At 44.1% G+C, this 27,775-nt stretch overlaps 2 protein-coding genes across 4 annotated transcripts in view; one reads left to right on the plus strand and one right to left on the minus strand.

The window, feature by feature from the left end:
• The window catches only part of FHIP1A (FHF complex subunit HOOK interacting protein 1A), a 250,636-nt gene extending 248,357 nt beyond the window's left edge, over window positions 1-2,279 (plus strand). For both annotated transcript variants that reach the window (XM_039234330.1, XM_039234331.1), the window contains one exon: window positions 1,552-2,279. In XM_039234330.1, the coding sequence (XP_039090261.1) occupies window positions 1,552-1,805 (254 nt within the window). In that variant the 3' untranslated portion in view covers window positions 1,806-2,279. The remainder of the gene's footprint in view (window positions 1-1,551) is intronic.
• Window positions 2,280-8,717: 6,438 nt separating this feature from the next.
• Window positions 8,718-27,775, minus strand: part of GATB (glutamyl-tRNA amidotransferase subunit B) — a 95,580-nt gene continuing 76,522 nt past the window's right edge. The window contains exons 11-13 of one of the 2 annotated variants that reach the window (XM_039234332.1): window positions 25,318-25,396; window positions 11,410-11,544; window positions 8,718-9,511 (exon numbers count right to left, since the gene is read on the minus strand). In XM_039234332.1, coding sequence (XP_039090263.1) covers window positions 9,383-9,511; window positions 11,410-11,544; window positions 25,318-25,396 — 343 coding nt within the window. In that variant the 3' untranslated portion in view covers window positions 8,718-9,382. The remainder of the gene's footprint in view (window positions 9,512-11,409; window positions 11,545-25,317; window positions 25,397-27,775) is intronic. The other variant, XR_005528750.1, reaches the window with a different exon arrangement.

The raw sequence follows: 27,775 nt of genomic DNA on the forward strand, positions 1-27,775 counted from the left end.
CCCCGATGTCACTCAACCACTAAGTGGCAGAGTGTGTACTCTTCTTAACCGCTGCACTGGGGTCTCTTAAGGCTAGTGAGACCCAGAGGTGCAGAGATATGGGGAAGGGAATTCCGTGAACAGTGCAGGTCTTGGCCTAGGATTACTGCCTGCAAACGTCCCATTCCTCACTCTTAGCCAGGTGAGCTTCCTTCGTGAGCTTTGCCGGGCCCTTTGAAGAGCTGTGGTGCTGGAGGACTTCCATGGGGGTCCCAGGGGGGTGGGCTCCAAGGCTGGCCATGGACCTCAGTGATGTCACCACTTCTGTCTTTACTCCATTATCAGGACGTGTTGTATGTTTCTGTTGAAAGGTAGCAGCAGACCGATCCTCTGCAATTTTTCCAGTTCTTCGTGGCATGGAGTGTGATAAACTCTAATCTAAAAGATATTTAAAGCAGTAAAGCAGAGGACTTTTTTTTTTTTCACACTAAAGACTATAGTAGTGAGATGTGGAAAGTACTATAAATGTCAAGAATTTTTAGTACTGTAGTTAAGCGACACTCTGAGAAGTGTTGAAAAATGGCACTGAATTCTAAAAAGCAGCCAAAATAATGAAGAACTTGAATATAATGATTTATAAAGAGTAGTGAGCCTATTTGAGTAGGGGCAGACGGAGGCATAAATAATTCCTATAAATATATGAAGGCTGGAGATATTTAAGAATTAAGTAGTCAGGAAAGTTGAACCATTTTAATTGGTAAAACTGATTTGATGTGGGAATGCAAAATCATTTGAATACGTTCAAGCTTGGGTTCATCTCATCCTGGACCTGTGTTACTGAAACTGAGATTGAAACCCCTGGAGACGCCTCTTAAATAGAGGCTTCGAAGCCACCTGCTGCCACTATGGATGCCCATGGATATGGGAAGTTCCCAGTCTGGTGGGTCTTACTAGCACCCAGCTTCCTCTCCATTATTTCCAACCTTTAAAAGGCTTCTTCCATTCTGTTCTCCAAAAAAGACCAGAGGTCCCAGCCAGGAGCCCGGGGTCCTCAGGGAGCCCTCGAGGCCGGAGCTGCAGAGAGCTTAGAGTGGCTTGTTTAGCCCAGTCTGCCTTCTGCAGCCCCACTTTAATTGGTACATAAGGTAGGGTGGTGCGGCCAACACCGAGAGGGCAGGTGGAGCCTCTGGATGCCCCCAAATAACAGGTGGTGAGCTGAGTCTTCACCTGGTAGATGCCGTGGCAGGAGACACCTTTTTCATTTTTTCCCCTGCATTGTGTCCTGGGCACGGAGGGTTGCCACAGTTGCTGCATGAAGTTCCTTACACGGGACTTGGAATAAAACTGTCACCATCGCATAACTTGTGTTGGAGGTTATCTGGGGGGTAAGCGTGTGTGCCACGGGGCGAGGGGAGAAGGTAATGTGTTCAAGGGCTGTGTCTTCAGACATCAGTTCTAAGAACTGAACCCATGACTAGACAGTCCACCAGCCCCCTCTCCTCACACATACTTAAGAGGGTGGACACAAAGGCCTGTGGAGGGTCACCCTGACAGTTTTCTGTCTGCTTTCAGATCCCATTCAGGATGCTTCCAGGACAGGACTTGGCAAGAACCTTTTGGATGGTCCCCCACGAGTGCTTCAGCCCTTCCTGACAAACAGAGCCAAGGTGGCTGGGGTGCCCCCAAGCCTGCCCCTGCCGGTGAGGAACACCATGCTGGCCGCTGCCCTCTTCCCCGAGTTCCTGAAGGAACTGGCTGCCTTGGCGCAGGAACACTCCATTCTGTGCTACAAGATCCTGGGTGACCTTGAGGACTCCTGTTGTTAGTTTTTTTTTTTTTTAATAGAGGTTCTTGTTTTTAAGGTTAAGCGTCTTGACTGAATGTTAAATGCAAAGCTGCTTACAAAAATTTCTACTTTGATATTTCCTGACAATACTTGATTTGTGGGGAGGGGAATTTTCTGTGTATCTCCTCTCTCTCTAGCCAGTCTTTCCACCTCCTATAGAATGTAAGTCTCATAAACTGGTGGCTCCTTTGGCAGGTTTTCTTTTCTTTTTTCCTCCTCGATTTTTTGGTTGTTAATTCTCCCATCCCTTTGAGTCACTCATCTTGCAGCTTAGAGCTTAGATCACACCAAGCAAATACTGGGGTTCCGTGATTTCTGGAGGTACCCCGGGTCAGAAGGCTCAGCTCTTCAAATAGCTCATGAGGAATGAACATCCGCTTCTGTTGCCTTCTGCATTTCGGTTTCCGTTTTACAAAAGGGAAGAATAAAGACGGAGCCCCGCTTTCCTCCATCACGCAAGCACGTATCATGTGTCCCTTTGCATTTTACTTCCAAGATTTGCACTCTGCCCAACATGTGTTGCCTTATGTTGCACGCAAATCCATTGGTCTCAACTGTGTGGATAATTTGGAGTGCAGGGAAATTTTCTTGTTGCTTGAGAGCTTTCTTTAATCAGTATGTCATTTCCTAAACACTGGAAATAGTCTTATTTTAGTAAGATTTGCACAAAATGAAATCTATGTAGGCAAACCATTACATTGGTTTTTGGAAATTTGAGCTGATGAAAGTGGAGTATCATATATTTGGGTATCATTATTTTGTAAGTGTTTGAAAGATTAATTTGTGAAGCTATTTCACAGTGGGTTTTTGGGGGGTAGGGAGGAATATGGGGCAGGGGAAAGGATAAAGGTAAACTTAAAAATGCAATCTGTAAAAACATTGGCAATTATTTTAGATCCTGTTTGCTTTTTCTAATATGTTGCACTTTGTAGAGAAACAGGCACTGTATGCTTTGGGACCTCGAATGTAAATGCAAACAGGTCACAGGGAGCCCTGCAAAGCCAAGTGCCTCCTGGTGACTCACCGCACACAGAAATGCTGCCTTCTGAGTAATGGGGTTCATTAGAAGGCCCCCATGTGATGTATTAGTGCCTCTGTGCTGCTCTGCAGCCTGCTGCAGGAGGCGTAATTATACTTAGTGCTAGTCTCCTTAAGCCACTAAAGAGGGGGAAACACACAAAATAATTGTGTGCTAAAAACGAGACCAGGAGCAGCTTATATTGGTGGATATTCAATTTCGCTACCTTCTATTTTGGGCAGGGGAGAAGCACATAACAACGGTGGGCCTCCCTGTTTGGAGGGAAACTAGAAGTCCTAGTTCTCCTGCTGAGCCCTGGGGGCAGCCACAGGTCTGGCAGTTGTGCCTCAGGACTGGTAGGATTTTAATCAATCGGGCCCGTAGCAGAGGAGGGCAGTGGCGGAAAGAATCACATCTGAGACCTCGCAGAGCAGAGGCTGCCTTTCGGTGTTTCACGGATCTTGAAGCAGCTTTGTGTTGAGACGGAGCCAGTCTGTGGAACGTGGATGCCAGGAGACCTGGCCTGAGCAAGGAGGCTCTCAGCGGCCAGCCTCACAGTGCTTGAGTCTAAGAAAGAAACCAAAGATACTGACCAGTTGTATGTTTCTGTCTTCACATTCATCTGTCTTGAAAAATGGTCTGCCCAGCTGTGGTACAGCCGCGGAATGTATGAGGCCCAGTGGACTGGCCTGGCTTCCTGGCACACTGTTGTATTTGCAAACCCCCAGGTCTCCACTGGAAAAGGTGGCTTAATGTGGATTAAGAAAGAGGAACAGGAAGATGGAATGTAAGCTATAATTTATTATCCTCTAGCTTCGTTTTGGACAAGTATTTATCTCCCAGTTTGGACTTAACAGGTGCAGAAAAGGCTCAAGTCATACCTGGAAAGTATTCTTTGGCCTTTTGGTTTGACTTGCACATCTCTCCATTATCTGGTGATGGTGTTGATTCTTCAGTCCATATTGCTTTATTATAGAACACTGTAGTCCCCTGTGTAGAGGGTGCCCTTTTAGGAAAGAGATTGCTTTTGTGCCTCTTAGCATTTTTAAAAATAGGTACTGAATTAGACTTACCTTAAGGGAGGACGGAGATGACCAGTGTTGGGTGAGAGGCAGGAAAGTTAACTCCCGTGGTGGGGTGCTGGTAGCAAACTCACACGATAACCCTATTTGGAATTGGAAACTGGTTCATCTTTCCGCATCTGTTATAGGCCTCCTCTAGAGTATTGTGTTCAGGGGTTTTCAAAATGAAGTTAGAAATCTGACCTTGAAATGCATTATAGAGAACTGGAAAATTCACGCAGTTGAGTGAAACAGCCAGGTAGGTTAGGTAAGGATGGTTCAGGGAATAGTGTGGACATAACAGAGGAGAAACAGCAGAGACCAGAGGCTATAAATAAGAGGAGAGCAAATCTGGAGGGGTTTGGAGGAATGAACTTTGATCTAGGCAGAGAGGAAGGTACTGTACCACAGGTGGGTGACGATGGGAATTACTTGATGGGAAAAAATCATGGTAATAAAGCAGAGTATTCCAATGACAAAGTAACAGGTGAGGCCTGTAGAAATTTGTTTTCTGTAGTGTGGGAAAAATTTGTAAAGATATTTGGTGGACTTTAAAATGTGGTCCAAGAGTGTGGGCCCTTCTCCATAGGACAAGCTCTCACTCAGATGCTATGCTACTCGCTGGAAGGCACAGTGGGCGCACCTGCTCTGCTGCGGGCCTGAGACTGGAGTCCCTGTGTCTAGCCTGATGGTCCTGGGCAGTGAAAGCAACTTGAGGGTTCCTGGAACATCACACAGGTATCTCCATTCATAATGCAGGTCTGAGGTAAAGTTCCAGACAGAGTGAATTCTGTGATTCAAAGTTTAGGCGATTACTGGGATATTTAAAATCGATTTTTAGAAATGGCCAAGTAAATTTTAAAAGTTATAAACAAAGAAATTCCAGGTGAATTTAGACTAATGTATGGCTTTTTGGGTATAAATTACAATTTCCCATCCATGAAAGGGTGGTGCTGGAGTAACCAATTAAAGAGATGTGATTTCATCAGTAGGTAACTTCCTTTCCTCAGTATTTAAAGGAATTATAGAACTCCCCCCCCACCCCTTTACCCAGTACTGGCTCGGAAAATATTTTGATGTATTGATGGCTTCGAACTGAGGTCTCTGTCATGTGTAGGGAGGATGCATTCAGTTCTTTTTTCGGTCCTCAGGAGTACCTTTTGCTCAGCAAGTGGCTTTGATTTAGGTCATATGTAGTTGTTGGTTTTCAGTCCATTAAGACATCATGGAACTATGGAATTGTGGGGAGAGCATCCTCTTATGAATAGAACCCAGAAACAGGATACAACAATATTTGGTTTGCCTGTTCGGTTTGGGCAGCCAGTGGTACTCAGGATTGAAAATTGTGTTTGATGTCTCTTGAGTCAGCTGGGTTGCCATGGTCATGTGGGTTGACTTCCAGCTCTGATGGGAGGTTCTGGGCCATGGAAGTGTTGCTCATTCTGAATTGGGATCGGTGTCTAGGTTGCATTCATGAGGGAAGTGCTGCCCTGGCCGGGGTGGGCCGTGTCATTGGTGTGAGGTTCAATATGTGCAGCATAAACTATAGCTCTCATTTAAGGGCAGTTCAGTTTAATTGCTCATTACCAGTCCTGTATTTACCGAAATGGCTGTCAAGCTTGCCGTTTTTATGAAACAGTTTACTGCAGGACAGCTATTACTGCACGTGCTACTTCAAGCCCCTGGCCCAGGCCAGTGTAATTTGTGGCTTGCCGCGAATCCCAGCCAGCTCTGCAGTGTTGGCTTTTCCTGGAAACTGTGGTCCTCTGGTGGCGGAGGCCACACCAGCTTGAAGTCATTAAGAAGATATTCTCAGGCCCCTTCTCGGCTTCAGTCTTCGTTCTATAAATCATATGGCACTAATTCTCCATCAAATCACAGCTTTTAAACAGAACACTGTCAAACCAGTTTATACTCTACCCTTAAATCACATCACTGAGGAGACATTTTAAGAAAATGGAGTTGCTTTTTTTTTTTCTTTCCGAATGACCATTGTAAACCTAATGCTATAGAAAGAGCCCTCGGAAGGCTAAGACTTGTTTTTGGGATAAGTTTGCCTCCGTAAATCCTCAGCGCATTCAGGAATTTATTAGGCCATTACCTGTTTTGGAGGCCAGATTATCCTGGCGGCTCATTAACTGGATAAACAGGGCTTTCGTGAATGATTTTTGGTGAGGTTCTATGGGGAAGAGGACAGGGACAAGGTGGGGCAGAGTCTTCAGTTCTTTGGCATCTGCACTTTGGATCTGAAGACAGATGATGATTTTTGCTAGGACTGACCCTTCCCATCCCATTGGGTCATTGTGAATTTTGTTCCTGTCTTACGACATGTAAGTAAGCCTAACTCACTGTCGGCCACACAAGTTACAAGACTGCCAGTAGGCTCTGTCAGTATGCATTTGGTATGTATTTCAGGCATTTTTTGGGGAGCTTAGATTTACTATGTCATTTCAGAACCTGACAAGGGTGATGGAAGCTCTCAGGCCAGATTATAAATTTCATGGAGCTGAGCCTGCAGAAGTCTGTGCTTCTGAGTGTGTCTGCTGACTTTTTACTGGGACGAGTCTGCAAAAGGCCTGTAACAAGGCCCCTTCTTGCCCTGGAGCTATTTTAAGAGGGAATCTGGTGCTGATCTTAAATGATTTTTGCTAAATTACTTGACAAAGGGAGGCAATGAGAGAGGATTTCATGTAGAATCCTTGAGATGATGCAGCAAATTCAGTAGAAATGAAAAACAATATGAATTGTGGGTCATTCCCTTAAGCTGTGTATTGAATTAACTAATTCAAAGTACTTTCAAAAATTTCATAGCCTTCTTGCAGATGAGCAATGATTACAAAAGAGGTGTGTGTATGTGTGTACAAGCTCAGCTAAAACATGCTAACCTTGGAATAATGATTAGTTTTTTTTTTGTTTTTTGTTTTTTTCCTGGAGCATATATACTCTGAGAGATCAGAACAGACGTTCACCTCGGTGCATACGCCTGGGCAGAGTGAAGAAGCTCCTTCCTAGACTCACATGTCCAGAATTCAAAAGCCTACTGGTTGGCAGCACCAGCCTCTCGTACCAAAAGGCCCCACAAAAGTCTCTCCGCTAATTTGGTTTTATAAACTTAATGTTCACTGAAGTTATTCTGTGCCAGGTACCACGCTAAGTGTTGAGGCTGACCTTCCTAACTTTCTACCAGAACCAGCCAACCAACCAACTTCCTTGTCAACCAACAGATTGTATGGTTTGGTAGGGTTGGTTCACGCTGTCCTGGGGATGAGCCGGTTTTCCAGCACATTCCCCTCCCAGCCTACAGGTGTGTGGGTTCCAGTGACAGATGGCAATGGCTTCACATGGCACCAACTCATACATCTTCAGTGGAACAGCAAAGAACCAGACTAAATGCTCACTCATGCAAAGATGTATTTAAAACTGTATTTGAGGCCCGTTTATGAGCAGAGTCATACTTTGTGATTTCTGACTCTGTTCTGCAAACAGATCTTTTAAATATATAGTCAGGTTCCAAGTAAGATATCTGAGCTGTGCTTTGATTTTACTTTTTCTATTATTAACAGTTTTAACAACTGTCGAATTCTCAGGACTTTGGAAGTGGGCTTTCAAGACCACGGGCAATCGTCAAAGGTAGACAGCACTGTAAAGATCAGGTATTTTCATGATGGTGTTTTTCTCTGGAAATGATCAGTCCAGAAATACAGCCTACACCAGACATAATTTTGGAAAACTGTCTTCATCCAGCTGCCTCTCCAGCCCCATCACCCATTTTAGCAAGACCTTGATTTAAAAGGGTCTGGAAAGATCCTCCAGTATCATCTGTTGTAAAGTTTGCCGAGAAGTCAGACCTTTGGGTGAAAATGTAGTTTGTAAGACAAAACTGAACCGTATTATTTCTTACAAAATGATCCTGCCAGAATCCAGTCTCAGACGGTCCTTCCCCATTTGTAATTCAGACCTGCAACGTGTGGAGAGAGGATGGACTCAACCCTTCTCTCTCGAAAAGACAACACTGTGCTTCTAGGTCCAGTAGGTTGCCAGTATTGGAACAGAATGAATGCGGGGCAGGCACATGGCTGCCTGTGTGAGGTAACACATTCTCTCTCAATTCTGAGCCACTCGTTTTGTCGCAAGCTAATTTTTTAAAAACCTTACCTCTTCATGCTTGTCTAGAACAGACCACACAACGGGTTTCCTTCCTGTCTCTGCTTTTGGCTAGGTCAGGGGGACACTTAGGTAGAGAAGTCCTGAGCAATTGCCAGCACCCGGGGCGCCACTCATTGCTACACTGGCGACGGGGAAGGCCTGCTTTTCTCTGGTTCCCCAGCTGCCACCGTTTGTGACAGAAATGCTGCAGAATCTAGTGTAAAACCGGAGCCTCCTAGGAGCCTGTTCTCTTACGCCATGGTCTGACACGTGCTGTTACAAGGTGGCATTTGTGCAAGTGGTCTTGGAGCACCATGTGATGGAGCTAACAAAGGCACGCAGCGCATGCAGGGGCACTCCCGTGTGTTACAGGGAAACAGCTTTCCTGTCACGAGAACAGGGGTGAAGGCAACCTGGCCTTCACGGAGAGGTTGTTAACTGCACCACAATTACTGCTAAAGGTCAAGATTCTGATGTACTGGTTTATAATCTTATTCTTCCCAGGCAAAACAAATCCATTTAATGTTACAGTTAGTTTTTTCTTTTTATCTTTTTTTCGGCCTGAGGGTGGGGTGGACGTGGGGGAGGGGGTCTTGTCAGCTGCACAATCTTTGAAGTGTAAGTTAATTTTTTATGTGATATTTCAGTATATATTTTGTTCATTAAATTTATTTGAAAACTTTTTATTTTTTTATGACAAATACTGTTTCATTTACTCTCAGACCTCTGGCTCCCAGGGATCCTGGGGGAGCTGAGCAGACGGGCAATGTCACTTTTACTCGGCGATGAGTGCGGGCTGGCGAGACTAACACCATCCTTCCCAGCCCCGCGGGGCCTCTCTAGACAAACGTGTGTTTACAGCATGTCTGTGCTGGTGTGGTTTTCATCTCCACTCATCTGCTTGCAGGACGAAAATACTGCATCCAGACCACGGTCCCTCTTGCTCACGCCTGGCACATAGAGCAGTGCCTGGCTTTGGGGACTTCCTCAGAAATAACTTGTTAAGGGAGGTATGGGACGGGAAGTTTTCCTAGAGCCGTGTGTCCCGGTTCAGAACTCCTAAGGCCTGGAAGGCGCTCCTTCAGTGCCGCCGCAGCCACCCTGGATCTGTTCCCACGCCAGCCAGGCGAACGGGGCTGCCGCCTCTGGTTGGAGCAGGTGGCATCCCAGGGCACAGCGTCGGGTCTGGCCCTGCGTGGCCTGCGGCGCCAGCTGGGGCCAGGGACTGGGAGGCGCCGGCAGGTTGAGCCCCTGGACGTCAGGTTTCATGGGCTCCAGTTCTCAGGCACGGCCGCTCTGCTCTCCCGCAGGCAGAGACGGACCCAGAACATCTCATGACGACAGCTGCTTCTCCAGGGTCTCCTTTATCACAGTCGGATCTGCTCGGCTGTGAGTTGCTTTTCGGACCAGTCCAATCAGTCTGTTTATAGCTCTGGGGTTTCCCCTCTTCATGTCCATTACCTTTAAAGATAGATAGAAGCTGTTTTAGAGGAGAAAATAATGACATGCATACTTAAAAATGCTAAATTAAGGTTGATGTTGACTGAAACTTAAATTTAGGTTTTTTTTCTTTCCCTGTTAGGATTAGATATAAAAGGAGAAGGGGGGGCACGAACTTCTGAGGTTTCTAGGCTTCTGTCAGAGAGGATGTCGCCACTCTGCCCTCTGATTAAAGTGGACAAGGGGCGCCTGGGTGGCTTAGTCGGTTAAGCGTCCGACTTTCGCTTAGGTCATGATCTCGCGGTTTGTGGGTTCGAGCCCCGCGTCGGGCTCTGTGCTGACAGCCAGCTCAGAGCCTGGAGCCTGTTTCACAGTCTGTGTCTCTCTCTCTCTCTCTCTCTCTCTCTCTCTGACCCTCCCCTGTTCACGCTGTCTCTCTCTCCTAGAAATAAAAAAAAAAAAAAAAATACAAAGTAGATGGACAAAAACTCATTCAAAGATTTTGAAATTCTTCTTCAATACCAGGGATATGTATAAAAGGGTCAAGNAGAGCCTGGAGCCTGTTTCAGTCTGTGACTCCCTCTCTCTCTGACCCTCCCCTGCTCACGCTGTCTCTCTCTCTCCTAGAAATAAATAAAACATTAAAAAAATTAAAAAAAAAAAAAATAAAGTGGACAAGAGGGCCGTGTGCATAACGAGGCACCGTCCACAGCAAGAGAGCTGGCGTGCCGGAATGAGGGCGCTTTCCTGGGCGCCACAGTGACACGGGGATGCAGAGCTTCTCAGTCTTGGGGGTGAGTAAGGCCCGATGAATGGTCTAGTGTAGTCGGAGTGAGGTCCTTCTCTAATCCCCCCGTGTGGTTGGCAGGCACGGAGATGCCCGGCTTTCCTTCTCCCCCACTCCCTGCCAAGGACATGCGTTTGTCAGAAAACAAATCCGCACAACGGCAGCTGTCCCGGAGCACGGGGGGTGGGCAGGATGCGGACAACAAAGCAGGAGGCGCCGAAAACCTATCAAGTGGCCACTGACTGTCAGGGCCACCCGCCCTGAACCCCGGCTCTGCGGCATCTTGATGGGTAATAACGTCTGTGGGCATCTGTACTCGGTGCTGCAGGTCGAGTCCAAAACTGAAAGCATGTCTTTATCAGTCACTACCAATGAGGCAGGAAGATGGAGATTGCTGGGACCCAGCATAAGCTCATTTTCCTTATCGAGAGCGCTTTTCAGAGCTGTTAGTGTCCCTGGCAAGTCGATGGGTGGGTGGGTATTATTCTGAAAGAGATACTAGCAATTTTTTCCCCACTAAAAAATCTCTAGACAATATGATTACACGTGGGGAGGGCGGAGGGATGGTACTCATTTTCGCTTTTATATTTTGTTCTATGCTCAGAACACAGAATGACTTGGTTTTCAGCTATGCTCCTGTCAAGGATTTTCTCCATAATTTACAAGTAATTTCCCTTTCTGCCTTTCTTCCTACCTCTTTTAGGCATGGAGCTAAAGCGTTTGCCCATTTTTCTTCCCTTTCGGCAGTCATGCCTGCTGTTTGTTAGTGAGCGGTCTCCTTATAAAGCAGAGTGAGCCGTAACACTGCCAGCCCCGGGAGAGGGTGCCGTGCTGGGAGGTCAAAACTTGGATCCAGTGAGCTCGATAAAGACCCCTATAAACTGAACTGCATGAGATTAAACTCCAGGGGTGGATTTTCCTTCTAGGAAAAGTGGTATTTATCTAATATTCACCAAATTTCAGCTCTTGACCTTAGCTGAAAACAGACAAAAGGTATTAGGGAATTGCTGAGCAAGCTGGGCCGGCCCCAATTAGGAGGTGCCTCTGGGTGGCGCAAGGGAGCAGTGGAAAGGCTCCTGGCCTCGGCCTGGCCAGGAGGGTGGACCCTCTCCACCCTGCTGGTGATAATTACCACTTGAGGATGCTCCTCCATCACAGCGTGGCACACCCGTTCCAGTGCCTCTTCGTCCTGCATCAGTTCGAGCTTCCTTTCTGAAACAATCTGCGACGGCGTCTTCCCTTTACTCCTCCACAATTCCTCAAACACCTACGGGCCGGAGGAGGGCGAGAGGGACAGAGAAGTGAGGATCTGCTCCACCTGCCGCGGCCCGGACAAGCAGAGCTGCGGCAGGAAGAGCAGATGCAGTGAATTCCCGGCCGTGTGGGCCTGTCCCATGGGTTCCCTGTCGCTCCTGACGTGCCTACCCGACTGAGCTGTTCCCGCAGAACAGAGCCTGAGACGGGGCCTGTGGGGACAGCAGGCCCTTCCCGCCACGGCAGGGAGAGGCTGGAGGAGCTGGGACGCACAGGCCCTCTGCCACGTGGAGTCAGAGGGCCAGGCCAGCCCTGCCTCATGCCCACTGCACGGGTTAACTGAGGTGATAGTCTGTTGAAGGAAGGGGCAGCGCGGGCTGAGAGATGTAACCCCTGCACTGAAAGGAAGTCCAGAGAACTCAGCCTGCTGGGAATTATGATTTCAGGGAGGCAAGAAAGTGGCCCCATAATGAAGTTACAAAATGGAAAATAACTAAAAACATAAATCATAACCCACACGGGCCTCTGCCATGCCACATTCATCCCCTACCGGTGGGGCTAGACCCAAATCTACTAGTAATTAATAGTTAATGGTGTATTTTCTACCTAAAAAAAAAATAACAGCAACAAATCCCCAAACTTATCAAAGTTGGGGAAGAAAGGAATTCATTTTTAAAGAAGGCATTTGCTAGGGTAGTTTTCCTCCTCCTCCTTGTTTTTCTAGTGAAAACTAGAAGGGGTGGAGGGTGGGTTCCCGTTAGTCTCCTGTGGCACCTCCTTCATCTCCGCCTGCAGTCAGTCCTGAGCACTGAATGTTCCTTATGAACATTCGGGCTGAGGATGGGCCATCCAGGAGACATTCCTCCCAGAAAAACAGAGCTTGTCAATAATTAGCACATACAGCAAAGCAAATGAAAGGGAAGATGCTTGGTATCTCAGCAGGGCTCAAAGGTTTCCGCAGTCTGGACAAACCACAAATATTTATTGTGGCTACAACAGTCAGTGCACCTTCTGCTCAGCTATCAAAATACCCACGGAGACTGTGGCCGAGCGCTGTCTTTGGTGGGTCTTCCTAGAAGGCCCCCTGCAGGGCACCCCTCTGGCTACGGCCTCACAGCTTTGGTTGCGTGGAGAAAACCTTGCAGACTGCTTAGAGTCCCTGCTCTTAGAAAAACACTGCCTATATATGCCTCCAGCCAATTTTTCATCTATTTTTTCAGCCAGAAAATGGGTAAGGCATTGAGGGAGAGGGGCTCAAAAACAGTTAAGAACTTTCCTTGCTTTCAACAAACTTCTTAGTGGAGCCTCAGCAGCACAGGGATTGGAGAAGGGAACAACGTGTAATGCAGAAAAGCACGTCTGAAGAATTTCTCATCTATTTCTTAGATTAGAAACTTCTTAAATTTCGTAAACTGCAAAACATGATTTCTAATTATATGAGTTAAGTACATGTTGAGGGTATAGGATGAAAATGAAAGAGTAGGAAGATCCTGAATTTGTCTCCTTCCATGGCCGCACCAAAACTACAACTACATCCAGAACAGCCATCTCTGGGACAACCTGAGCCTAGCAGAACAGCTCTTCCACAACTAAAGATCTAGGGTGAGGTGGTTAGGAGGGGCAGAGATGTGGGTTGGTCAGGACCCACACGCCTGTGAGGCACTCCACAAGCAAGAGGGAAATCACAATGCAGATGTCTCCCCTGAAGAGCTTGGGGTTCAGGACATCAGGCGCCCCTGCCCCGGGGACCTGTACTGAGAAGATGAGTCCCCCAATAATGTGTGTCTTTAAAAATCAGCAGCAATTAGCTCCGGGAGAGCACAAGGGCTGTAGGAAACAAGAGGTTCTGCTCGCTCTTTAAAGAATTGACGCACAAATTCACTCTGACACCCAGTTCATGGGCAGCAGTTTGAAAAGTGCCAGGCTGGGGCGCCCATGTGGCTCAGCAGATTGAACGTCCAACTTAGGCTCAGGTCATGATCTTGCAGTTCATGAGTATGAGTCCTGCATTGGGCTCTGTGCTGACAGCTCAGAGCCTGGAGCCTGCTTTGGATTCTGTGTCTCCCTCTCTCTTTGCCAGTGACCTGCTCGCACTCTCTCTCAAAAATAAACAAACATTAAAAAAACAATCAAAAGTGTCTGGGCCACATAAGGAGATTTATGGACTAATCTCAGGGTATGTGCCAGAGTTGGGTGATTTGGGGGAACTTTCTTGGGCAATGGAAGCACCGATACTCTCCATCTACCTTGGAGCACAGCTCAACCCACCCAGACGTTCCCCTGCAGGCGCCCGTCCAAGCAGCTCCTGTGCACCACCCATGGGGAGTAGCGGGGATCAACATGCTCCCAGAGAGCTCCTGCCCTGCTGCACCCAGCAGGTGGACCTGGCTGGCCCGGCCAGCGTGCCTCCAACAGTGACGGCTGGGCCCAGGAACCAGCTGGTATGCCTGCCCATATGCCTAGGGCACCAATGGCCAGTGCCAAATGCGAGAGAAAGGGCCATGCGGCCCACAGAGGAAACAGCCCCAGAGCACCTGGTTCTGGTGATCAGGAGAGGCGGTGTTTCTGGGTCCTATAGGATACCTTCACATAAGGTCACTCCTTCAAGACTGGAAAATATCACTGATCTACTTAGTACATAGAAACAAATACAGAGAGTTGGGCAAAATGAGGAGACCGAGGAATATGTTCTAAACAAAAGAACAAGACAAACCTCAAAGAACTAAATAAAATGGAGATCAGCTATCTACCTGACGAATATTCAAAGTAACAGCCGTAAAGATGCTTACTGAACTTGGGAGAAAAATGGGTGAACACAGTGAGAACTCCAACAAAGAGGAAATATGAAAAAGAGCCAATCAGAGCTGAGGATTACAATAACTGAAATGAAAAATACAGTAGAAGGAATCAACAGCAAATCAGAGGATGAAGAATGGATCAGCATCTGGAAGGCAGGGTAGTGGAAGTCACCCAAGATGAGCAGCAAAAAGAAAAAGAGGAAGAGAACCTTAAAAGCAACAAAAGGAAAGCACCCCAGAAGACGATTAGCTGATTTTTCCACAGACACTCCGTAGGCCTGGAGGGAGTGGCATTATATATTCAAAGTGCTGAAAGGAAAAAACCTGCAACCACAAATCTACCCGGCAAGATGATCATTTGGAACTGAGAAGAGAGCGTTTCCCAGAAACAAAAGCTAAAGGAGTTCATCACCACTAAACCAACTTTAGAAGAAATGTTACAGGGGCTTTTGGAAACAAAAAAGAAAAGGTCACAACTATAAGAAAACTGTGAAAGAAGAAAATCTCTGATAAAAGCAAACATACAGTAAAGGTAGTATAAAGGTTAAAAGACAAAAGTAAAATCAGCTATATCTATAAAAATTAGTCCAGCAATAAATAAAAAGAATGAAAATAGGACATCAAAAACAATAGGAAGGGGAGGAAAACCAGTGTTTTTAGAATGTATTTGAACGTAAGTGACCATCAACTTAAACTAGACTGCCATGTACATAGGCTATTATATTATGAACCTCATGGTAATCGTAAGCCAAAACCTGTAATAGGCACACACAATATAAAGAAAAAGAAATTCAAACATAACACTAAAACTCATCACACCACAAGGGAAGAGAGAAAGAGAAGAAGAAAGGAATAGAAAAGAACTACAAAAACAACCAGCAAACAAATAACAAAATGGCAGTAAGTACATATCTACCAATAATTACTTTAAATGTAAATTAATTAAATGCTCCATTCAAAAGACATTGGGTGGTTGAATGGATAAAAAAACAGACAAACCCAGGACCCACATTTGCTACAAGAGACTCATTTCGGACATAAAGAACACAAAGATTGAAAGTGAAGGGATGGAATGAATGCAAATGAAAAGAAAGCTGGGGTGCCAATAATTGTATCAGACGAAATAGATTTTAAAACAAAGACTGTAACAAGACAAAGAAGGGCACTACATAATGGTAAAGGGATCAGTCCAACGAGAGGACAAAACAATTATAGTATCTATGCACCCAAAATAGGAGCACCTGAATATACAAAGCAAATATTAACACAAAGGGGGTAATTAACAGTAATACATCAGGCTCTTGAACAACAGAGAGGTTATGGGTACTGATCCCCCGTGCAGTCAAAAACCACATAGAACTCTTGACTCAACAAACCTTAAGTACCAATAGCCTACTGTAGACCAGAAGCCTTACTGATAACATAAACAGTTGTAAACACATTTTGTATGTTAGATATATACTGTAGCCTGACAATAAACTAGAGGAAAGAAAATGTTACTAAGAAAATCATAAGTATAGTACAGAAATGTATTTCTCTTATCAATACTATAAGTTAATATCCATTTACAAGAATGAACTGTCAGTACCTATATCAATACTGTCTTATACAAAACACTGTTACATGCATACAACAAAAAGGCATTGTGAAAAAATATTTATAAAATAAAAACTTTCTAATATATATTGAAAAAAATCTGTGTAAGTGGACCGCATAGTTCAAACCTATGTTGTTCAAGGTTCAACTGTACAATAACAGCAGGGGACTATGACACCTCACTTACATCAATGGACAGATCATCCAGACAGAAAATCAATAAGGAAACAGGAGCCTTAAAAGACACAATAGACCAGATGGACTTAATAAAGTCAGAGCATACCAGCCCAAAACAGCAGAATACATATTTTTTCCAAGTGCACATAGAACATTCTCCAGGACATATCACATGTTGGGTCACAAAACAAGTCTCAATAAATTTAAGAGAACTGAAATTCTATCAAGCATCTTTTCTAACCATGACAGTATGAAACTAGATACTGATTTCAAGGAAAAAACTGAAAAGCACACAAAGATGGAGGCTAAACAACATGATACTGAATAACCAGTGGGTCAACAAAGAAATCAAAGATGAAATAAAAACACCTTGAGGCAAATGAAAATGAAAACATATATTGCAAAATCTGTGGAACACAGCACAAGCAATTGTTCTAAGAGGGAAATTTACAGCAATCCAGGCTTATCTCAAGAAACAAGAAAAGTCTCAATTTAACCTTACACCGAAAGCATCTAGAAAACGAACAAAGCCCAAACTTTGTAAAAGCAAGGAACTAATAAAGATCAGAGTGGAAACAAATAGACACTAAAAAACAAAACAAGAAGAACAATAGAAAAGATAAGCCAAATTGGTGAACCTTTAGGCATATTCCTCAAGAAAAAAAAGATAACGGATACCAGAGAAATACTAAAGATTTTAAGAGACAATTGTGAAAACTTATATGCCAACAAATTGAACAATCTAGAAGAAATGAGTAAATTCCTAGAAACATATAATCTTCCCTGAGTCAGGAAGATATAGAATATCTGAACAGACCAATTACTACTAATGAAATTGAATCAGTAATAAAAAATTTCCCAAAAAATTAAAGTCCAGGCCTAGACAGCTTCACAGGTAAAAAAGAAGAGGAAGGAATACTTCCACATTCATTGTACAAGGCTAGCATTCCCTCGATAACAAAACCAAGGACACTACGAGGAAAACATAACAGGTCAATGTCTGTGATCAACAACAGACGCAAAAATCCTCAACAAAACATTAACAGTTGAATTAAAACATATGTTAAAAGGATCATACCCCATGATCAACAGGGATTTATTCCACGGATCCAAGGATGGTTCAGCATCCACAAATCAAGCAACATGATACACCACGTTAACAAAATGAGGATAAGAATCATGATAATCTCAATATATGCAAAAAAACCCCACCCTTTCAATAAAATTCAACATCCCATTTATGATAAATAAAATAAAGTGGCTATAGAGGAAACGCACTGTAACATAAGAGACCATATGTATCTACAGCTAACATATTCAATAGTAAAAGCTGAAAGCTTTTCCTCTAACATCAAGGATGTTACAAGGATGTTCCTCTAACATCAAGGATGTAAACAAGACAAGGATGACCACTCTTGCCGCTATCTTATTCACTGTAGTACTGTAAGTCCTAGCTTAGTCCTAGCAATCAGAGGAGAAAAAGAAATAAAAGGTATCCAAATTGGTAAGGAAGAAGTAAAACTGTCACTATTTGTAGATGACATGATACTAAGAAATCTCTAAAGACTCTACCAAAAAACTATTAAAATAAACAAATTCAGTTGCAGGATACAAAATTAATATACAGAAATTGGTTGTGTTTTTATAATAATGAAATGCCAGAAACAGAAGAAAACAACCCCATTTACAACTGCATCAAAAAGAATAACATACCTAGGAAAAAAATGCAACCAACGAGGTGAAAGACCTATACTTTGGAAACTATGAGACACTGATGAAAGAAACAGTATGACACAAATAAATGGAATGATATTCCATGCTCATTGACTGGAAGAATTTATATTGTTAAAATGTACATACTAACTAAAGCAATCTACAGATTAAATACAATCCCCATCAAAAGGCCAACGTTATTTTACACAGAACTGGAACAAATAATCCTAAAATTTGTAGGGAACCCCACAAAAAATTCCGAATAGCAACAGCAATTCTGAGAAATAAAAACAAAGCGTGAAGCATCATGTTTCCTGATTTCAAACTATACTACAAAGCTACAGTAATCAAAGCAGTATGATATTGGCAAAAAAGAAAAAAAAAAGAAAGAAAAACAGACACAGAGGTCAATGGAACAGAGTCCAGAAATAAACCCATACTGATATATGTTCCATTAATCTATGACAAAGGAGTCAATACATATAATGCAGAGAAGACCATTTCTGGGAAAACTAGGCAGCTACATGCAAAAGAATCAAACTGTATCACTTTCTTATATTTACAAAATTTCTTACATTTACAAAAATTAGCTCAAAATGGATTAAAGACTGAGATGTGAGATGTGAAGCCATAAAGCTCTTAAAACAGTAAAATCTTGGACACGGGTCTTAGCGATGTTATTTTGCATTTGTCTCCTCAGGCAAGGGCAATGAAAGCAAAAATAATGAAATGGGACTACATCAAACTAAAAAGCTTTTTGCATAGCGAAGGACACCATTAACAAAATGAAAAGGCAACCTGCTGAATGGGAGAAAATATTTGCAAGTAATAAATCTGGTAAGGGGTTAATATCCAAAGTATATATGGAGCTCATACAACTCAACACCAAAAAAGCCAAATAATTTGATTAAAAATGGGCAGAAGACCTGAACAGACATTGTTCCAAAGAAGACATACAGATGGCAAACAGGCACATGAAAAGATGCTCAACATCAGTAATCTTGAGGGAAATGCAAATCAAAACCACAATGAAATACTACCTCTGTCAGAATGACTAAAAACAAAAACACAAGAGATAAGTGTTGGCAAGGAGAAAAGGAATCCTCCTCATACACTGTTGGTGGGAATGTAGAGTGGTGTAGCCACTCTGGAAAATAGTGTGGAAGTTCCTCAAAAAATAAAAATACAACCACTACATGATCCAGTAATCCCACTTCTGAGTATTTATCCAAAGAAAATGAAAACACCAATTGGAAAAGATATATACACCCCTATGTTTACTGCAAAAATATTTACAATAGCCAGGATATGGAAGAAACCTAAGTGTCTATCAGTAGATGACAGCATAAAGAAGATGTGGTCTACACATACAAAGGAATATTACTCAGCCATAGTCTTGCCACTTGTGACAACACAGATGGACCTACAGGGTATTATGCTAAGGAAAGTAAGTCAGAAATAAAAATACTTTAGGAGTTCATTTATAATGAAATGGAACATTTAGATTCCAAATGTGGAATCATAAAAAACAAGACACACAGACTCAGGGATAGAGAATAAGACGGTGGTTGTAGGGGGCTGGGAAATATGCGAAAGGGACGAAGAGGTACAAACTTACAGTTATAAAATAAGTTGCAGGGATGTAAAGGTATAGCATAATGAGTATAGTCAACAGTAATATAATAAACTTTGGTAACAGATGGTATTTAGAGTTATAGTGATCATTTTATAATATATATAAATGTTGACTCACTAAGTTGTACACCTCAACTATCCTTCCATTAAAAAAATACATGTTCACTGTAGAAAATAAGGAAATATAAAAATGATAAAAAGAAACCACCTGTATTTCCCATTCTCTCAAGATAATAAATGTTAGTATTTTGGTGTTTTTCCTTCCCATATTTTTCTTTGGTCACACAGTTGCAATCATAACATACATACAGTCTGTGACCTGCTTTTGTTTCACTTGCTATAGAACTACTTTTCATATCGATAAAAAAATTTAATATCCACTAAGCGTACTTACCATAATGTAAATAACTTAGCCCTCTGGAAAGTATTTAAACTTTGACCAGTGTTTATTCTGTTCATCTCCTAAGATAATGCCTAAAAAATGTCCAACATTCAGAAGGAGAATGTGGAAATCTCAAGAGGGATCTAGACGTCTGGCTCACCTGTGGGGATTTAGGAATCTATGCAGCGCCTCTTTACAGGCAAATGAGGTGGAAAGCTCAGGAGATGTGGACGGTCCCTGCGGCCTGGGCCCGTAAGCTGGCACACCTGACGAATGCAGGAGGCCGCTCCTGGGCCTGCAGCAGCCACTGTGGCCGACACCGTTGAGTGGACCTGAGCAGGCCAACCAGGGGCTCAGCCTCTGCCTGGCGTTCAGTACGGCGGGACCCGACACTGGCTGGATCAGCCTGAGCCAAAAACACCAGAATGGAGGCGCTGTGAGGCAGCTTGGGGACCACTGCCAAACCACACCATTCAAGAGGAAAAGCAGGACAATGCTGGGATGGACGCTTTTAAATGCACAGAGGCTGCTGCTCCCTGAGAAAGTAGGGCGAGGTAGGGCGGGGGTACAGAGTGGCACTAGAGAAACACTTCAGCAGCCTCCAGGAACAAATGGGAGCCCCGTGTCTGGGGTGTTCTCGCTACTCCCGGAGTGAAAACATATCAGCTTATTAACTTCCCCAATTAGTCAAGTGGCCACTGCAGCCCAGCCCCAGCCCCCTGGGCCCATGCAGTAGGCTCCAGCTGTCTGATCTCTGCACATTCCTGTTTGAGACACAGACTGTGCACTCCTGGCTGAAGCCCAGCAGGGTGAGAGCCACTGAAGGGGCCGTCCGCCTCCAGGCCAGACTCTACAGGGCTCCCAGCCCTCTTGCTGCAAACATAATGGCTTCTGTGCTTGCCAGCCTCGTGCTGCGGCATAAATCCTCAGCTTTTGTCTGCGTTTAATCACCACCCTGGGAAGTGCTATCCAAGTGCAATTGTTTCTGGCTAGGCGTGCAGCTCCCAGGCCCTGCCGCCCACCCAAGACCAAAGTCCCTAAAGTGGGATTCTTAGGGTCATGCTGGCCATCTGTGTTAAATGGGCACTGAAAGCATGGGGTAACACAAGCTGGGAACCCCCAATCATGCACTGACCACAGAGCCAGCTCTGACACATAGGGCAGACTTCAGTTTTTTGGGGATCGAATTCACACACCCTTTCAATTACTACACAACTGTGTCTTGCTAAAACTATTTTTAACGTATCTGGAAGAAGGACGGAAGGAAAGCAGATGGGGTTTGCCCGTCCAGGGGTTTCCGGGGTCAGAATGTGGAGGAAAGGCCTGTTGAAGGGAGAAGGCCGGGAGGGGGCTGGGAAAGGAACAGAAAGGGGTGTCCCTCTGCTCAAAGGCAAGAACTGTGAAAGGTCATTCTTCTAGAAAGGCACAAACATCAGCCCAAGCCCCGAAGAGAAGGAGGGCACAATAAAATGCACACAGAACTGAAGCACTCACTAAAAGGGAGAAAAAGACATCACATCATTTGTAACAGTTTTACCGCATTACATATAACTTTCTGTATTAAAAGGATTTGGTGATTTCTCTTTAAAGCAGATTCCAGAGTAGGCAAGAGGAGAGGGGTTAAGTGGCACACCTACATGCTAAAATTCTATTTCCATCTCTACGGAATCCCAACCTGGTTCCACTAGAAATGCTAACTGGGCAATCCCCAGGAGATGGTGGAGGAGCCACACCTGTTTCAGATGTGCACAGCGCGCGCGCACACACACACACACACACACACACACACACACACACACACACACGCGCGCCACATCATTTCCCTTGTGGCTGTGGCTGGCCAGTAGTGTGCACAACACCCAGGGCCTCTGACTCGAAAGAGGCTCAGGACGCTGAGTGTGGGTCTGCAGGTGAACCGTGACTCTGATGGCCCTCCCCTTGGTGAGGGGAGACAGGGGCTGCCACCCATAGCTTCAACAGCTAAAACTGGATCCTGTGACAGGAATCCAGATGCTTTTCTCCACAGTTACCAGGAGGTTGCGCATGATGACAAGTAATCTTTTTCTCTTCCCATTTCTGAAAAGTAGGGGTGCTACATGGTAGTAACCTGTCAACCCCCCTGCCCTTGGGGTGCCACAGGGATGAGGTATGTAAATCTCAGGAGCACTGCTGGAGCACATCCAAGGAAGGGGTAGTGAAATGTGTAAGGGATGAAATCATGGGCAATGATGTAAAGGAGAGAGATGGATTAATAGTAAATTAGACATAAAGTGGGAGATTCTTTGGAATTCAGAATGTTAAGGACAAAATGGCTCTTTCTACGTATCTGTCATCCTTAGGAGTCAGTTACTTGGTCAACTCTTTTCCTCATCTCCTGGTCATCTAATCACGAATGAACCCTGATCTGTCAGAGGGAAATACCAAGAAGGAGTAGAAGCAGAGAGTCTGCTCTCCTGGAGCATCCTTTGGCTCACAGGGTTTCTAGAAGCCAAGGCCTACTTGGATTCTTTTTAAAAATTCAGTAAAAAATTGTAACATTTTTCTCTTAAAAAAGGTACCCTACAAAAGACACAAAAAGATGCTCGATGTAGTTGGTCATTACGGAAATGTAAATCAAATCCATAGTAAGATTATCGCTTTACACCTGCTAGGATGACTATAATCAAAAAGACAATAACAAGTGCTAGCAAGGATATGGAGAAACTGGAACCCTCATACATTGCTGATGGGAATGCAACTGGTTCAGCCAGTTTGGAAGATAGTTGGGCAGCTCCTCAAAATGCTAAATGTACAACTACCATGACCCAGAAATAATTCCATTCTTACTGGTCGATACCCAGTAAACTTGAAAATATATGCTCAAACAAAAATATCTAAACACAAATGTTCAAATCAGCATGTTCAATAAGAGCCAAAAACTGGAAACAACTCAAATGTCCATTTATTGATGTGGCGTATACTTACAGTGGAATATTCTTTACCCTTAAAAAGAAATGAAGTACTGGCACATGTTAGAACATAGATGGATTTTGAAAACATCATGTTTAAGTAAAAGAAGCCAGACACAGAGGCCACACACTGTACAAGTCCATTTACATCAAATGTCCAGAATAGGCAAATCCACAGAGACAAAGTAGATTAGTAAGTAGTAACCTAGGGCAAGGGGTTAGTGGGGGAGTGACTGCTAATGATTTGTTTTTGGTGTGATGAGAATGTTCTGAAATTATAAAGGGTGTTAGCTGAACAGCTTTGTGGATATATTAAAAGCCAAAGAACTGCTCACTTCATAAAGAAATAAAAAAGAAAAAAAAAAAAAGAACTACAACCTGTTATTTCTAAAGTCTTTACTTCTCTAACTTCATGTCTGTCCATCCCATCAATCCATCCTTCTAATGGTACATGTGCATGAAAAGATGCCTGGAGGGGCGCCTGGGTGGCTTAGTCGGTTAAGCGTCCGACTTTCGCTCAGGTCATGATCTCGCGGTTCATGGGTTCGAGCCCCGCGTCGGGCTCTGTGCTGACTGCCAGCTCGGAGCCTGGAGCCTATTTCAGTCTGTGACTCCCTCTCTCTCTGACCCTCCCCTGCTCACGCTGTCTCTCTCTCTCCTAGAAATAAATAAAAATATTTAAAAANGGACTAGGCCAGTCCCCATTACACACTCCCCGAGCTCCGCATGCTCTAATTACTAGCTCAACATCTGTTCTTTCCCTTAGGAAAGAAGCCCGAGAGCAGGAACGATATCTGGTTTTACAAATCTAGTACCAGCAGCTCTGAGATGGGCACTTCCTAAAAGTTAAATAAATACTTGAATGAATGAATGAATTTGTATAGTGCATGCTGGCTCCTTTGACTCATCTGGGTTAATATCTTTCCATTCCATCACCAGGTGTTTCTTTTTTTTTTAATTTTTTTTAATGTTTTATTTATTTCTAGGAGAGAGAAAGAGCGTGAGCAGGGGAAGGTCAGAGAGAACGGGAGTCACAGACTGAAACAGGCTCCAGGCTCTGAGCTGGCAGTCAGCACAGAGCCCAACGCGGGGCCCGAACCCACGAACCGCGAGATCATGACCTAAGCGAAAGTCGGACGCTCAACTGACTAAGCCACCCAGGCGCCCCCATATAATGCCTTTCTAATCAGACTTTTATTTTCGTTTGATTACCTCACAACAACCAGGATTCACCATGCTTCCTTTGAACATGCTGAAGTTGATACAATCTAAAGGTGTCCCTATCTATATCTGAACCAGCCATCAGCATCTTCTAGCATTTTCTGTTCGTCCTACTGAACCAATCATATTCACGGCACTAGGTTTCCTCCCTTCCCCCTTTCCCTCGCCTGGTGGGGCAGGATGAGTGAGAAGGGGAAGATTATTTTCCCTTCTTTCATTTCAAATGCTACAATTCATCTGCTCTTATGTATACATATATATAGTTTTTTTCCTGCCCTCAGGCCATCTAATCTTTCTGCTACTGCTGAGCACTGTCATAAACATTTATATTCCTCTGACATCCAGGCAACCCAAATCCTTTCCTACATGTGCCAAGGTCCCTGCAGTTGACAGTCTCACTGGGTGGTGGGTAAACAGAGCCTTTATTAGTTCTGTCTCCAGTTTCACTGCACAGAGCCGGGTGTGAGCTCCACAGTGCCTCATAATTAGCCAAAAGCAGTTGCTTTTCCAAAGCCTCACTTTATACCTGCCACTACTGTCGATGTGGTATAAATATTAAATGCAAAAGGCACCATTAAAGTCACATTAAGCTTCTGGCAGAAGCATTGATGGCTTTGATACCCAAAGTTGAGATAAGACACTCACCTTGGTGTTGTTTATCTTTCTGTGTACTTATTTGTAAGGATTTTCTGGATTCCAGGAACTTTTCACCCACCTATGACTCTCAGGTAGAAGGGAGATGAGACAGAGGCCACCTTTGATGACAATGCTATTTTTCTCAGTTCGCATATACTGCGCACAGTTTTACCTACTAAACAGGAGGCAGTCTGTCTGACCTCATCCTCTTTGCAGGAAGACTGAATTTCAGGGGACAATCATGCAATGAAGACAAGTAAGCCCCTAGTGCTGGCTGGGAGGCAGCAGGGGACTGAGAAGGACTAGAGGGCCGAAGAGCAGTGCCGAAGGTGCCCTGGCATTGGCGTCACGGGGCGCAGGGGCAGCACATGTGCTCTGAAGCCCCCAAAAGCTACAGTCCTGCCTTTCACATAAACAAATGTTTGGAAAACGTTCCAGGCAAAACCACACAGGAACAACCTGAGTAGCAAAGATGGAATATGCACATTACTTGCATCACACATACTGGCCTTTTTTCATTTGCTAAGTGAAATGTTTCTACTTTTTCAGTATAAAAACAGCACTTAACAAGCATTTAATACTCCAATTATGAAATTCGGTTAGTGATGGCATTTGAGTTTCACATACAACATCTACTGGGATAGCAGAGCAGTCGGAAACGTCAGGAAGTGGGGACATACCTGTTTAGCTGCTGCTGAAGAGATTACTTTTCTGTCCAGCAGGTTGAGAAGCTCAGCCAGCGCAGAAGGTGTGACAGGACTAGCAGCCCCCAAAAGGAGAGAAAAATCAATGTACATTTCACACCATCAGCATATACCCATTTAGAAGCAGAGTGCTCGACTCTGTACGCTTAAACAATTAAACCCACACCCAGGAATGGAAATAACAGGCCAACTGGGCACTTTTATTTATTTCTTTTGTATGTTAGGACAGAACAAGTTTCGGTGACTAGTGTTGTTTAACCACTCAGCGGTAATGGCTGTTTGGCAGAAGCTGTAGCAAGAGACAGACAACTGCTCAGTTTAATTAGTCAAAAAAAAAAAAAAGGAGTGGCTGCAAAATTCATGAACCATGACAAGGGAAAAACAAAACAACAACAACAACGAAACCAAAAAAACAACCATCCAGTAATTAAATATTTTCAACTGCAAGATCAGTTTAAAAATTACTTCAAACAAGAAATGGGCAGAAGATATGAACAGACACTTCTCCAAAGAGGACATCCAGATGGCCAACAGACACATGAAACGATGCTCAGCGTCCCTCCTCATCAGGGAAATACAAATCAAAACCACACTGAGATACCACCTCACGCCAGTCAGAGTGGCTAAAATGAGCAAATCAGAGAACTCTAGATGCTGGCGAGGATGTGGAGAAACGGGCACCCTCCTACACTGTTGGTGGGAATGTAAACTGGTGCAGCCCCTCTGGAAAACAGTGTGGAGGTTCCTCAGGAAACTAACAATAGAACTCCCCTATGACCCAGCAATAGCACTGCTAGGAATTTACCCAAGGGATACAGAAATGCTGAGGCATAGGAGCACATGTACCCCAATGTTCATAGCAGCACTCTCCACAATAGCTAAAACATGGAAAGAGCCTAAGTGTCCATCAACAGATGAATGGATCAAGAAGATGTGGTTTATCTATACCATGGAATACTACATGGCAATGAGAAACAATGAAATCTGGCCATGTGTAGCAACATGGATGGACCTTGAGGGTGTTATGCTGAGCGAAATAAGTCAGGCAGAGAAGGACAAATATCATATGTTTGCACGTATAGGAGGATTAGGAGGAACTTGACGGAGGAACAAGGGGGAGAAGAAGGGCGGAAATGGTGGGGGAAAGGGAGAGAGGCAAACCATGAGAGACTCTTGAATGCTGACAAAAACTGAGGACTGATGGATGTGGGGGGGAGGAGGGATGGGCATGGAGGAGGGCACTCGTGGGGATGAGCACTGGGTGTTATGTGGAAACTAATTTGACAATAAACTATTTGTAAAAAAAAAAAAATTACTTCAAACAAAAGAGCTAACAAGGCTACTTTCCTGAGTGTTATTATGCAAATATAAATTCTTTTTCATTGTAAGAGCTTTTCTTTAAGGGAGTGCAGTGACTGCCATCAGCGTCCTTAAGTCCTTAACTGTCCCCATGGGTGTCTGCACAGACACTGTTCTTCTCCACAAGCTCACAACAGCTTTCTGAGCACCTTCACAACAGAAGGGCCCAGGGTCCATTATATCTATAGCTCTAGGATGTGACTTAGTGAAAAAACAATACTGAATTATAGACCTTTTAAAAAAATTTCTAATGTTTATTATTTTTGAGAGAGAGAGACCGAGTGCAAGCAGGGGAGGGACAGAGAGAAAGGGAGACACAGAATCAGAAGCAGGCTCCTGGCTCTCTGAGCTGTTAGCACAGAGCCTGATGTGGGGCTCAAACTCTCGGACCGTGCGATCATGAGCTGAGCCGAAGTTGCTTAACTGACTGAACCACCCAGGTGTCCCTAGACTATTTCTTTTAAAATATGTGGTTTTGCTACCTTATTTTTTAAAAGCAGGCTTCACGCCCAGCGCAGAGCCCAACATGGGGCCTGAACTCATGACCTGAGCCAAGATCAAGAGTCTGGGCCACCATCGTGCCCCTGATTTTGCTACTTGTAAACACATACAGCAACTAGGCTAATAAAACACTGTTTATCTGAGGTCATTAGGGGACCAGTTTTAAACAGGAATGACTTATAAATAGCACATTAGTATGTCTGTATAAACAAAAACTTTTGAAGTGCTTAATGCCACTTGAAAACTCCTTTAGTCTTAGTTCTCATCAATCACAATTTCTTTGTAAGCTTTTAGATAATAAAAAGGAAACTGCCACTTAGCCCCTATCCAGTTTCCACGAATTCCAAACCAACTGAGTTCAAGTTTACAGCTCCGACTGACTGGACTCTGATTCAAGTACAGTGAAACCTCATTAGGGTTGTTCATTCGAAGCAGTTGACACACTGAGGCAGGCCATCATCCTTAAAGTCTGTGTTTATCCCAAAGTATGGATAAGAGGTAATTCCAAGTGGAAATTAAGTTTGGAGACTGTCTGGTGTTATTAAGTCGGCATTTAGAACATCTGTGAATCACC

Source organism: Hyaena hyaena, unplaced genomic scaffold (assembly GCF_003009895.1).
Source record: "Hyaena hyaena isolate Hyena2069 unplaced genomic scaffold, ASM300989v1 scaffold_89, whole genome shotgun sequence".
Lineage (NCBI taxonomy): Eukaryota > Metazoa > Chordata > Mammalia > Carnivora > Hyaenidae > Hyaena > Hyaena hyaena.